At 40.6% G+C, this 13335-nt stretch overlaps 1 protein-coding gene across 5 annotated transcripts in view; it reads right to left on the bottom strand.

The window, feature by feature from the left end:
• Positions 1-13335, bottom strand: part of LOC148041871 (Nucleic acid-binding, OB-fold-like protein) — an 81856-nt gene that overhangs the window by 31340 nt on the left and 37181 nt on the right. For all 5 annotated transcript variants that reach the window (XR_015691676.1, XM_087683589.1, XM_087683604.1 and 2 more), the window contains exons 3-4: positions 12761-12849; positions 625-709 (exon numbers count right to left, since the gene is read on the bottom strand). Coding sequence is in view for 4 of the 5 variants with exons in the window: in XM_087683589.1 (XP_087539715.1) it covers positions 625-709; positions 12761-12849 (174 nt within the window). In the remaining variant the exon portion in view is untranslated. The remainder of the gene's footprint in view (positions 1-624; positions 710-12760; positions 12850-13335) is intronic.

The following is a 13335-nucleotide window of genomic DNA, read 5'->3' on the forward strand; positions in this document are numbered from 1 at the left end:
TATCAGCTCAAGATTGCACGACTGAATGAAAGTACAGAGTACAAATTAGGTCTAAGGTTGACCTAACCACACATCCACACCCTAACTACAGTTTGATTAATTTAACTCTAGAGTCTAGTGTCACTACATTTAAATTCCTAGATACACCATCCTCTGACACTTTAATAAGTATGCACACCACACAAATTACATTGGGTGATGCCCAGAATTGGCAAATTCTAACATTGGAGTCATCATGTAACCTCTCTCACCTCTAGTGGAGGGTGTGGATAATCTTGTTCATCACCTGTCTTGAGAGGTTTAGATTCCCTTATACACACCCACAAAGATTGTTGGGATCATTGACAAGTGGGCTTGCAGGATGGTAACAGGCTCAAGGAGCTCTTCTTCTGCACTTCAGGGATTCTGAGTGCTGTGACAAGAACTTTCAACCAACATAGTGTTTTGGCAGCATCTTACCAGTGCAATAGTAACCTTGGAAACGTCAGCATAGCAGTGCCTTTAATAATACTGGGAGACATTAAATTGAGCAGCATACACAGAAGCATGAGCCTGAAATTTTACAAATGCCTGAAGCTGCACCAGGAGCTCTATTGAAAGAAGAAATTAAGAGCAGTTTATTACAACTTCTGCTTTGATTACATCGCCCGATCGAAATGAGGCAAACATATCTACTTTGTCAATCTCAGTTGCCCTCACATCCTGCTGTCTGCAACAAAACACATAGGTCATGCTACAACGAATTGAGATGATGCATGAAAAATGCACACTTCATCTAACATCCATTATGCTAAAACCTCAAACCAAAAATAGTATCGAAAAATGAAACTTCCGAATTCTAAAGACCATTTCACACCAATGCCATAACAAAATCATCAATAAACACTAGTGATCAAATCAACTATGATGTCAGACTAGCTAAGCAACTTAGAAGGTTTATGCATGTTTCTCATACAAGCTCATTTAACAATATAAACAAGATAGCATAGCTGGATTGGGATTTTAAACAAAAATCTCAAACATGTCAGAGAATCTCAGAACTGCAGACTGACCAAATGGACTCTCTCCAGCTGAAAGGCTCACAATAAACCAATAAGATAACTTCAAACTTGTATCTCACTCTTTAGAACTCCTCACCCTAACATTTGCAACCCTCTCTCCTTTTTGCATGGTTTCAACGTTTTTCTTTTTGCATGTATACGTAAAGGTCAATATTGTCTTTCTACACTTCCAACATGTCAAACTACAATCTTGTGGCCAGGTTGACAAATGTGTGCCTATCTAATTGAATCACATCAAGCATTAGACATAGAACCATCATAATTTCATTTGTTTTCCCCCTTGAGGATTGAACCTTAGGTAATCAGTTTAAGCTTGTTGAGAGAGGAGGCAGAAAGGAAATTCATATGGTCATCCTCAAATGGTGGCTAGCCAGCCTTTAATTGTAAGACTTTTAATCCAAAAATGTATCCTCACCCTGAACCATTGACAATCCATGGACGGAACTCATCTACTGGGCCCTTTTTCTGAAAATCCAAATCTTTTCATCTTGGAAACACCATGAATTTTAAATTCTTGAGATATTGTTTTACCAAAAAATTAAGCTTCAATCATATCAATTAAAATTGAATAGCATATCAAAAATTTAGTGATTCAAATTAGACCTTGCTGTGTATAGACACTTTAATTGAGATGTTCCCATCAAAAAACAACTTTTTTTTTACAAAACTCCATTTTTTACCCTGCATTTTGAGAAAAATGACCTTGTTCAGACATTGGCCTTTGAATCATGTGCTCACTATTGTTGAGTCTATAAACCACACAAAATGTACCCTTTGATTATTAATTCTCAAATCTATTCTAACCAACTAGAGACCACTCCAATTTTGGAGTAAGACCTTTTCCCTTGCATTTAAATGCTTCACTTGGAGTAAGCACTATCGCTTTTCACCTAAAAACTTCCTATAGGATCATCTTTCATGTTATAGCCTTGGTCACCTAGCCCTCAATAGCACTAATAAAACTTAATGGCCCAAACTTTCTATAAATACGTATGCTGCCCTCCATTCAGTCCACAATCTCGTTTTTGCAGATTTCAAGTGTTTCAGCTTGCTGCCCACACCCCGTTCGCGGAGGACATCTCATCCAAAGCTCAGACACGGCCAGTGGCCATTGCATGTCTTCGTGTGTTGCGTTATTTATGGTGTACTTATTCTTATGGCCTGACATATGGTTCTGGTTTATGTTTGTAGGGGTACACTGATTCTGATTGGGTAGGAGATCCTGACACCCGGCGTTCTCATGGCGGCTACCTCTTTACCTTGGGCACGACTCCCATTTCTTGGTCAAGCCGTAAGCAAGAGATGGTGCCGGCTTCCACAGCAAAGGCTGAGTACCGAGCTCTCTTCGATGGCACCACAGAGACCATCTACCTGAGGAGTTTATTGGCGGCACTTCATTACTCGTGCGACTCTCCCACCATTGTCTACTACAACAACCAGAGTGTCATTGCCCTTGCGGGCAATTCGATCATTACACCACGGAGGCGGCATGTGGAAGTCCACTTCCATTTTTTCAAAGAGCAAGTTGAGCTAGGCACCATCCGCCTAGAGTTTGTACCTAAATCCGACAATTTTGCAGATATTTTGACCAAAGCGGTCAACCAACCGGTTCTTCAGCACCTATTACCCAGGATCGGTTTGGGTACACCCTTCCCTGCTTTTTCAGCTTGACAAGAAGAGGGTGCTTACCTCTTGCTTTCCCTTCCAATTTGAGAGGGGGCGGCTTCTACTCTTGATAGTAACAGGTAATGATGCTTACAGTTTTTTTAGACACTCATTCATTTATTCTTTTGTATTGTATTATGGACAATTGTAACTTCATCCGCACTGTCACGATGATATGATTGTAAAAGGGCGCTTAGGTGAACAATTCCCCTGCGAGGGCACTATCCAAGTGGCACCGTTGCAGTGCATCTTGTGTGAGCATGACATCTTGCATCACCCTTTGCATTACCCCATGCATTGGCATTCTGTTCATGTAAACATGTATCTGTGTGCATTTATCCCTTTTCGGTCTTTTGGAGTGGTCAACTCTGGATCCACCATATTCGTGGCATTACCCATGGCAGTCTCCAAGGCAGTTTTTCCTTAGCTTGCTTGCTAGCTCTGCTTGTCTTGCTTGCTTCACATATTTCCTATACCCATAGTCATTCTCCTTCTTCACCGACACCCAGTAATGGTAGGGATAGTATGCTTGTTTTGTGAAGGTCTACATCAATTGGCGCCTGATTTCCAGCCCTCTTCTCATAGTTTGGCAATTCATTGTCTCCGAGTTACCCTAACCCTAACTGTGTTCTTTTATCAGTCTGTGCTTTGTCGTATGATTGTTATTTGTGTTTCTGTGTCAGAGTATTTCTTTACAAAGAGATTAGCACATTCGATAACCTAAGCTAAAAACTTCTCTTCTCCTCCCTCTAGAGTCTAACTAGATATTTTTTAGGGGTTTTATGTTTATGAATCTACGCAAGGGGCAATAACCTTCCTCATCAATAGTATTGTATAGGGACTTGTTAAGATAGTCAAAATTGAGCTAAAAAATGTATTGCAAACTTATTAGCTCTTTATTGCAGCCCCAAAAGTCAAATTAACCAAAGTTTCATTGAGTAGTGTGTAGTGCATGGTCTAAGAGAGTGTCTGTGTCCCCTAAACCAAAACCCTGAATTGGGAGGATCCATTCATCTATCAATAGACAGCTACCCACCACTCAGATCTGTCTCGTATTTTCAAGTTCTCCATCTTGAGCTAACATAAGCATTAAATGCCAAATTAGGCACTTAAACAGCCCCAAAAATGCTTAATTAATCAAAACCCTAAAATGGTGCACAGTTCGAGAGTGTTTTAAAATGGTGTGTGGTATGAGGTCCCGAAACTTTCTATAAATAGGCATGTTGCCCTCCCATTCACTCCAATCTCGTTTTTGTAAGTTTCAAGCCCTCTACCTTTGCTGCCCACACTCTGTTCACGGAGGTCACCCTAACATGGAAACTGGCATGGAATACAAACCATTTTTCTCTCTACCACAATCATCTCCATCTCTACTTCTTTCATCTTTTCCATACACTTCTCTACCTTTATTCACTCCTATGTCAAGAAAGCATGCTACTACTTCTGAATCTTTTGAGTCTACTTCCTCTTTTCCACAAGATATTTGTAATGCTCAGGATGAAGGAACTATTCATACCAAGTATTGATTGATAAGCACTAAAGAGGACAGATTTTTCTTTTTGAACTCAAGAAAAGGTAAGCAAAAGTTGCAAGAGTCTATGCTGAGTGCCCCTCCTCCATCTTCTCCTTCTGCTTTTACATCTCATGGTCAATATGATTTTAGTGATTCATCTATTTCTTCATTTGCATTTAATGAACAAAAGAAACCTAACGCATTTCCCACGACAACTCAAATGACAAATCCATTTAATCTACCACCCATCCCACCCACTAGTTCCATTGCACAAAACCTCCATTAAGTGCACCATATGTGTCTTCACACATCACTCCGCTGGGTCTTTCACCCTTAGGCAAGCCTTTTAGGACCTCATCTTTTCCCCAACCGCATAGTGTCTCCATGATGGAGCTTCATCCTCCCATCCCTACACTTTCAAGTTTTTCACGGCTTGGGAAGGCCATCTAGCCATCACTGAGCGTGGATCAGCTAGTACCACAGTTTGCCTCCATGACATTACCTAGCAGGCTTAGCCATTTTGTTGTTCCCCAACCAACTATTGAATAGGGCTTACATGTCTCGGACCTCCACCTCCATTGACCCTTTATGAAAACATTCATATTCCAATACCTCCGCATCAACCAGCATCCATTGGACATTATCAGTCTATTTCTGCCTATCCATCTTCCCCTTCTACTTATACCCCTCCACCACCTCCTCCCTATTCCACTTATCTGATACCCCATGGGTCTTCCTCCTCATCAGCCAAACATGCCCTCAATAATAAGATTCGTTTTAACGGATTGAACTTCACTACTTGGTCAAATTTGATGAGACATGTCCTTGACTCCCTAAATCTATGGGATCTTATGGCTGCAATCCCAACCTGATCTCGCACTTGTTCCATACAAGGTTGTCTACTCATGGAAGGCTAGAAATGGCTCCAGTATTATCGAGTTGATGCAAGGTCTATTACCCGAATTTCATTCCCAACTTCAACATTTTGACTTATATTTAAGTGTTGTACACACTTGATTGACCGCTATGCGGTTCAAGATAGGACCTGTTGTCGCACCAATTTGGATCATGAGCTCCAAAACGTTAAAGTCACTAACTAGGATGACTTGAAAGTCAGGTTTCAGTGCTTGATTGATCACTATGCGGTTCAAGATAGGACTTGTTGTCGCATCAATTTGGATCATGAGCTCCAAAATGTTAAAATCACTAACCACGATGACTTGAAAGTCAGGCTTCAATGCCTCTTGCCGAGTTCTCTACCACGAGGGCTCCTAAGTCCTCAGGCGATCAAGTCATATTGTTTCTAAACAAGCTGCGAAGGAAATACTTCCATTTCGTGCAACAAATGATCTCACAACCCACCATACCCACATTCTATGAATTTGAGCATCAACTACTACATTACCCTTAGCTGTTCGATCAGTTTCATAGTTTGATCTCTATAGAGGGGGCTTTTTTGCTTCTTCTCAAAAGGGGCAGCAAGGAAAGAGTAAACAAAATCAAAATACCAAGTCAGACCCAAGGAAACTCCCAGTTATCTCTAAAACCCGGGTGGTGGAATGTACCAAAGAAAAATTGATATTGTCAACATTGTTAGAAGGCTGGCCATTTTGACAATGAGTGTCAATCACAAGTAGAAGACACATCACCAAAAGCTAAGACTCAAACCCACCCCTCAATCGGACAACTCAAAACAAGGGAGGGGCAAGGTGGTGGCAACCCTCAATAGGGGTAGTGGCGAGGCCAACCCCACACTACCACCGGTCAACCATCACAATTGACAACGTTCTCCATGCCAAAGAGCTTGTCTCATTGGTCTACAAAGGCCCACATCATCTCCATAGAGACATTTTAGAATGCAAGTCTCATCCACATGTATGAGTTGCCTCCTGATAAGGTGACTACAAAGACCCACTTGTCACCACCAAGTACTTCACCTACTCCCTGGATTGTGGAGAGTAAAGCTACCCATCATATGACTCCCATCATGAACATTTTCCTCGAGCCCTTGCAATCGAGCATGTCCGAGTTGGAAATAACTCCTCGATTACAAGTCAAACTCATGGTCACGTCAATTTTGCCATTGACCACCACCTTGATTGCACCACGCTAAACGATGTATACTATGTCCCCCAATTAGGGGTGAACTTCTTATCCGTTTAGCAATTTTGCCAGCTGGGTCGAGTAGTCTTCTCTACAGTGACCACCGTCAAGGTCCTTGATTCTCAAACTAGTTTAGTGATTGCTCGCAGGTGAGGCACAACCTAGAGGCCTGTACCACATGATAATTTCTTTTCCAACCAACAGTTGAGGACTCTAAGTTCCACCTTTTCCAAGCTTTAGATGCTACATTGGCACTACAAGCACCAAGCATCTTTGGCAATTTTGCTTAGGATATCTTGGATACGGTAATCTTTATGAGTTGTCACATCGATAGATAGTTGATGGTCTTCCTCGCCTGAGGCTATTGTGCGATGTTTGTAAAGCTTGGAAATAGCATTGTACCACATTACCTTAGCAATCTACACATAGAGCAAAGACACCTCTTAGATTGATTCATGTTGATCTTTATGGGCCAACATCTGATACATAACCAAACTCGTCATTGTGTAGGATGTTATGAATCAACCAAAGAAGCTTTCCTACTATAAACACATTGGCTTTTTTGGTATTTAGGCAATTAATAATAGTATCTACTTTTGGGATTTCGTGTACTCGGTAATATTTTTACCACTGATTCTTCTTTTCTCTTGAGTATGCCAAAGTTTAAGTCCGAACAAAAACAAAATCTTCATTTGAATACTCTCTTTCAACCAACACCTCTTCAAAGGGCATATAAGTTTGGGTCATCTATGTATAGCAGGATAGAGTTGACCCCCTCTGAAATAGTTAGGACATATAAGTTCGGGTCATAAGCGGTAGAATGGTATCTATGAGTCCTAAGGAACTCATCCATTCTCTAAAACCAAGACCATGGTACTTGCTTCAGCCTGTAAAGAGACTTCCTTAAGCAAAAAACCCTATCTTTTTGGACAACAAAAGAAAATTCGAGAGGAGGCTCCACGTATGCTTCTTTTCCAAATAACTGTTTAGAAAGTCACTTTTGACATCCATCTGATAGATTGGCGTGGAATCCAATGGAAGGATCCACAAATCCGGCGTTGTTTGCTAATACTAGTGAGGTAATGAGTCTTATCGAGGGAGCCTAGGAGGTGAAAAATCTATGGATGGGTCAGGAGTGGATAGTAGAGTTGGCTCAGAAGACATTAAGAAGGAAGAATGTGGGGAAAGGGCAAAGATTTTGGTACAGATGATTGCACAATGTCCCTCTCATCAAACACTACATCTCTCCTAACGATCACCTTGTTTATCCGAGGATCGAATAAATGATAGGGTTTTGCTTTAGAGGAGTATCCTACAAAAATCAAAAGATCAGCTTAAAAAGTGAGCTTGTCTATTTTGTCATTAGGGGTGTGCGTATAAGCACGACTCCCAAACACTGTAAAGTGAGAAACTACAAGTCAAGAGTAAAAGAATGCCTCATACAACGTTCTTTGAGGGCACTAGTTGAGGATGTACACTGAAGTGTTAATAGCCTTGATCCAAAGGCACTCGGGAAGCTCTACTGCAAATAGCATAGAGCGTTTCCTGTTCATGATGGTCTGCTTCGAACGCTCTGCGACTCCATTCTAGAAAGAAGAGTGAGTAGAGGTATGCTGGTGTGAAATCCAATGCTCTTGTAGAAACTCGAAAAACTCATGGAATGTAAAATCATCCCCATTGTCACTCCACATTTAGCTTACTCAATCAATTTGCTTAGTTACTATTTCATTGTACCTAGGATGTCACATCCGACTGCAGGTTTTCATCTTTCAAGACATTTGTGGTGTACCTATTCTTATAACCTAACTTATGGATCTGGTTTATGTTTGTAGGGATACACTGACTCTAACTAGACAAGAGATACTCAAACCTGGCGTTCTCATGGTGCCTAACTCTTTACCTTGGACATGGCACCTATCACTTGGAGAAGCTATAAGTAGGAGACGATTACAGGTTCCATGGTCGAGGCTAAGTATCCGGCTCTTTTTAATGGTACTACAAAGGCTATCTACTTAAGGAGCTTACTAGCGACACTTCATTTTCCATGTGACTCCCATTGTTGTCTACTGTGACAAAAACAGTCTCATTGCCCTTACAGGTAATCCATCATCACACCATGGACACGGTATGCAGGGGTCCACTTCCACTTCACTAGAGAGCAGGTTGAGCTAGGTATCATACACCTAGAGTTTGTGCCTTCCCCCAACAACTATATGGACATATTAACCAAGGCAATCAATCGGTCAATGTTGCAGTATATTCTACCCATGATTGACTTCAATGTACCCTTCTCTACTTCTTCAAATCGACGAGAAGAGGATGCTTCCCTCTAGCTTTCCCTTCCAGTTTGAGAGGGCGGATTTCTTCTCTTGGTCGTGACAAGATATTGTTTACAATTTCTTTCATATTGTACTTTTTATCCATTCACATCATCAAGATAAGATAATTATAAAAGGGCACGCAGGCAAGTGAACAATTCCCATGCCAGGACATTGTCCAAGTGGCACCATTAAATAGCATTTTGCATGAGCATCATCACACCTGCATTGCCTCTTGCATCCCTCTCGTGCATTGGCATTCTATTTTGTAAACATACATCTTTATCCCTTTTCGGTCTTTCTAAGTGATCGCCTTTGAATCCACCATATTAGTAGCATTGCACATGGCAGTCTCCAAGGCAGTCTCCCTTGCTTGCTTAACCTTGCTAGCTTGCTTTTCACACATCCTTTTTGTCTCTCCACATACCCCCCATATTTGCTCCACTCTCTACTAGTCTATTGCTTCATCATCAACATCTAGTAGTGGTAGGGATAGCTTGTTTATTTTGTGAAAGCCTTTGGGTCTAGTTGCTTATCTCTCAACCATTACTTAATCGATCACCACCTTCCCTTTTTGAAACACTCATTATCAAACTAAACAAAACACAAAAAATACAAAACACCAAAAAAAATATCATTATGGTTCCATCCGCCTTTGCAAGACTTGTTACATCACTCAGCAACCGACATGCACTCTGTGTGATACCCTGGCCTCTCTGGAGTGACCACTTGGACTCCCTTGGTAAGATAACCATCACCTTTGTAGTCTTGGTAGACCATTATAACATCACCTTTGTAGTCTTGGTAGGCCATTGGGCAGCCACTGTGCACCCTTTGTTCAATGCCTTAGCTACTTTAGGATCGAACACCTTAAGGTAAAAACACATAAAATCAAAAACACTCAAAGAATTTGGGCTAGCCTTTCTTTCTAGCTCAATTTTTGGACCTAAGAGGGGGTGTTGATCTAGCATAAGCATTACATATCAAATTAGCCACTTAAACATCCCCAAAATTGCTTGATTAATCCAAACCCTAAAATGATGTGCGGTTCAAGAGAGTTTTCAAACAGTGTGTAGTACAAGGTCCTAAAACTTTCTATAAACAAGCATGTTGCTTCCCATTCAATCCAATCTCATTTTTCAGGCCCTCAAGCTTCACTACCCACACCCCGTTCACGAAGGACATCTCATCCGAAGTTGCCCATTGTTGTCTACATCAATCTGGCACCTGTTTCTAGCCTCACCCTGCTATTCTCTCACTTTTCAGCCTTCGCCTTGCCAATCCAACCACCCAGTTATTGCATTTGCTACCTAGTAACCCCTCCCCATAGTTGGCGAATTCTTCCAAACCACTTCCTGCCACTGGCGACCATCCAAACACTTTTGCCTAGTATTTTTTCTATCACCTGCCTGGGAGGACCACATCAGCATTTGCATTTTCACTTTTCTGCTACTATTGCCTAGTTTTTCTCTCTCCTCAAGGATTTGCGTTTTCAATATTTCTCTCTCTTCACTACCTGTCTGCATCAAATCCAGCTTCCATAGCTGTGTTTGCTAGTGTTCAACTCCCAAAGGCTACCTTTGTTGCATTTTGAGATCTATTAGTGGTAAAACACACACTCTCGCTCACCACCTCTGTGTCAGTTCTCGAGACACGAGAGTTCGAGGTAAAGTTTTCATTCTTGCATGGTTTGTTTGCTGCATGAGCATTGTATATTCATTATTCAATCATTCATTTAGATTCCACTGTGTTCATTCTCTCTGAGTTACCCTAACACTAATTGTGTTCTTTTGAATTTATGCTTTGTCATATGCTTTCATTTATGTTTTTGCATTAGGGTATTTCTTCACAATCCATCTGCTGATTCCAACTTCTCCACTACTATCTACACCCCTCCAAGGTGGATACCTCAGTTTGTGGTAGAGACCAGCCTTCTTCAGCACCTCTCGATCAACCTACTGCCCTCTATACCTTCTGTTTGCTGCAAGCGGCATCTTTCCAGCATGTTCACACTGCTCCCAGCCATCATCTACTATCAAAGAGCTTGTGTTTGATAGTTCCCAACAGTTGCCCAATCCATGGGTAGCTGACAGCTTCGTTTTGCAGCCAGCTGCTGTTGCCTTCATCCTATAGATCGTCTCCATCTTGCCGCCCATTGTTCAGAGCTGCCACTGCATGTTCAAACTGATCCAGACTCTCCAGATCTATGTTTGTTGTTACTGATCACATCCCGAGGCTGCCTGCTGTGTTCCAGGATCTCTTAGAGTTCAACAAACTTTCCAATTACCCTAACCCTACTAAGTTCTTTTAACAGTCTGCGCGTTGTCATTAAAATTGTGTTTAACGTTTGTAGAACAGTATTTCTTTACTATCAATATTGCAAATCATGAAAGAAACTTAATTATTTGGTATTTTTGTTACTTCATGGAGCACATCATGACGAAGGTTTGCTTGAAAGCCTCACCCAAGGAAGTAGTGGAGAAAATGCGAGCTTTGTCTTCCTTGGCAAGGATACCAACACTCTACCATACAGGCAGTTTATCAACTCATTAATAAAGCAAGTCTAAATGGGCTCCCATATTTTTCATCATGCAATGCCTTGTACTCCATTCTTTCATCCAACAATAAAATCATGTCTTATGCTCAGTATGGGCCACCCTGAAGGCGTTGCTAGTATATTCACTCCATTGCAGCACTTCTAGGAATAGTATAGCTTTCCAAAAATTTTCATATCTCCCCTCACACAAAGATCTTATGATATGTTGTGAAACACAAGCATCCCAGTTTCTACTTTCCTTGATACTCGATTGGATTTTTGAACCCCTGCTGCAAAACGATTCTTTTCGCATCATTGCCTAAGGCATCCTACAATGTAAACAATTTGATTACTTCACTCAGCGATGCAGAGGGGAACTGCAGACTAGAAAGAGAGAGTCCACTAAAAACTGTAGTCTGTGGTGTCATAAAGGTTAGCACAAGGCCTCATGCCCCATCACCACAAGATATTCTTCGACAGAAGCATGCGGATTACCTCAACCATCCTCGCAAAGTGGACTCTCCCAACATCAAAGCAAATGCATTCCACATTGAGGATGAAGAAGCATCTTTCTAGCTTTTCTTTATCCAAAGGGAATTATGCTTATGTACTTATCTTGCATGATACATCAATGACATCAATTGGCCCAGCCAATGAAATTTTTGATGTTGTATTTCTACCCATAGTAGCCAAGAGTTCCTAAAATATCCAAGTAGGAAACCATCCTACAAGATTAATTTTTAGAAAACACCTAAAAGCATTTGAGACACATAAGAGTCTAGACAGTCAAAGAAATAACCCTATTCATGCATTACCTACATCAATACTTACAACTTTCCACCATACAAGGATCTAAACAATGTCAAATTAAAAAGAATAATGACAATTACGATTACAGATCATGACTCCTAACACTGCCAAATACAATTTACATCATCATATTAAGTAACATGGTGATTCAAAGCTCCAAAACAAGAATGAAAGTGTCAACTAGTGACTCGCTTCCAAGTACAAACATCCACTACATAACTAGTGTGTCACCAATTGCTACATGTGGCGATGAAACACATCGTAATCCAATAAAGATTTATCACAACAATGTATAGCTTATGCAGCAAATCTATATGCTAGACAAGGTCGTATGTGTGAAGATATATTATAGTTTGCATATCAAAAACAAACAAGCAAACAGAAAACAAAACTAAACCCTAAATGTTGTAGGAAGCTGCAAGAGAAACCAAAATAGAATTATGTCACTTTGGAGATAGCTTTAGCATCTGATATCAAGAAGTCCATTGAAGTGGCAATTCTACATGTCAATTCTACTTTTTATCCATCTGCTACCTATGATATAAGAATTTGCTTAAAAGATCGTAAAACAGGCACTAAAGTGGCTTTTTCTTGACAAGCTAATTGCAACTCTTACAGCAGCAAGAAGAAGTGTAAGCTTTGGGAGCCTATCTAATGCTATCAAGAAAGGTCCAAACTGCTTCGAGTTCACATTTGAAAGCACACAAAGAATAAGAGAACTTCAACCACACATTGCGCAAGAATAGGAGACTACCTGACAATTCCAGAAAACTTTTCCTTAACGACTCTTTGTCCAACACATACAATATCAACTTGGGCCATCTTCTGCATCACTTTTCCAACCTGCAATGAGAAACTTTAGACTAGTGATGCTGTAGTGAGTTGATATGGAAACACTGCCACATGAGAGCAAGGTCATAACTAGTTCTTTGAACGAAGTTCATGGCACTTAAAATAATGATGAATATTCAGCATCCTATGGCCTCAAACTAGTCAAAGATAGCACGTTAGAATACGACATAACTGATTTCTGATGTTCATTAGATAATGATGGACATAGAACATCCTATGGACTCAAACTAGTCAAAGATAGCATATTAGAATACAATATAACTCATTCCAGCTGTTCAACAGAACTAGAGTAATCAAAATGTGAGAAGAAACATTGGAAACGAAGATTGTAACGTGAAACAGTGTTAAAACCAATACGGGGATATTGTTATTTAGTGGACCCTAAAATCCTAGCTAATTCCAATTGATAAGCTCAAGTAAGAATGTACTTTCTACTAATAAGCATGTACATTACTAGACGCTTGACAACTACTAGTT

The sequence above is a fragment of the Lygodium microphyllum genome, chromosome 1 (assembly GCF_053477565.2).
Source record: "Lygodium microphyllum isolate KBCC chromosome 1, Lygodium_microphyllum_v1.1.10, whole genome shotgun sequence".
Taxonomy (NCBI): domain Eukaryota; kingdom Viridiplantae; phylum Streptophyta; class Polypodiopsida; order Schizaeales; family Lygodiaceae; genus Lygodium; species Lygodium microphyllum.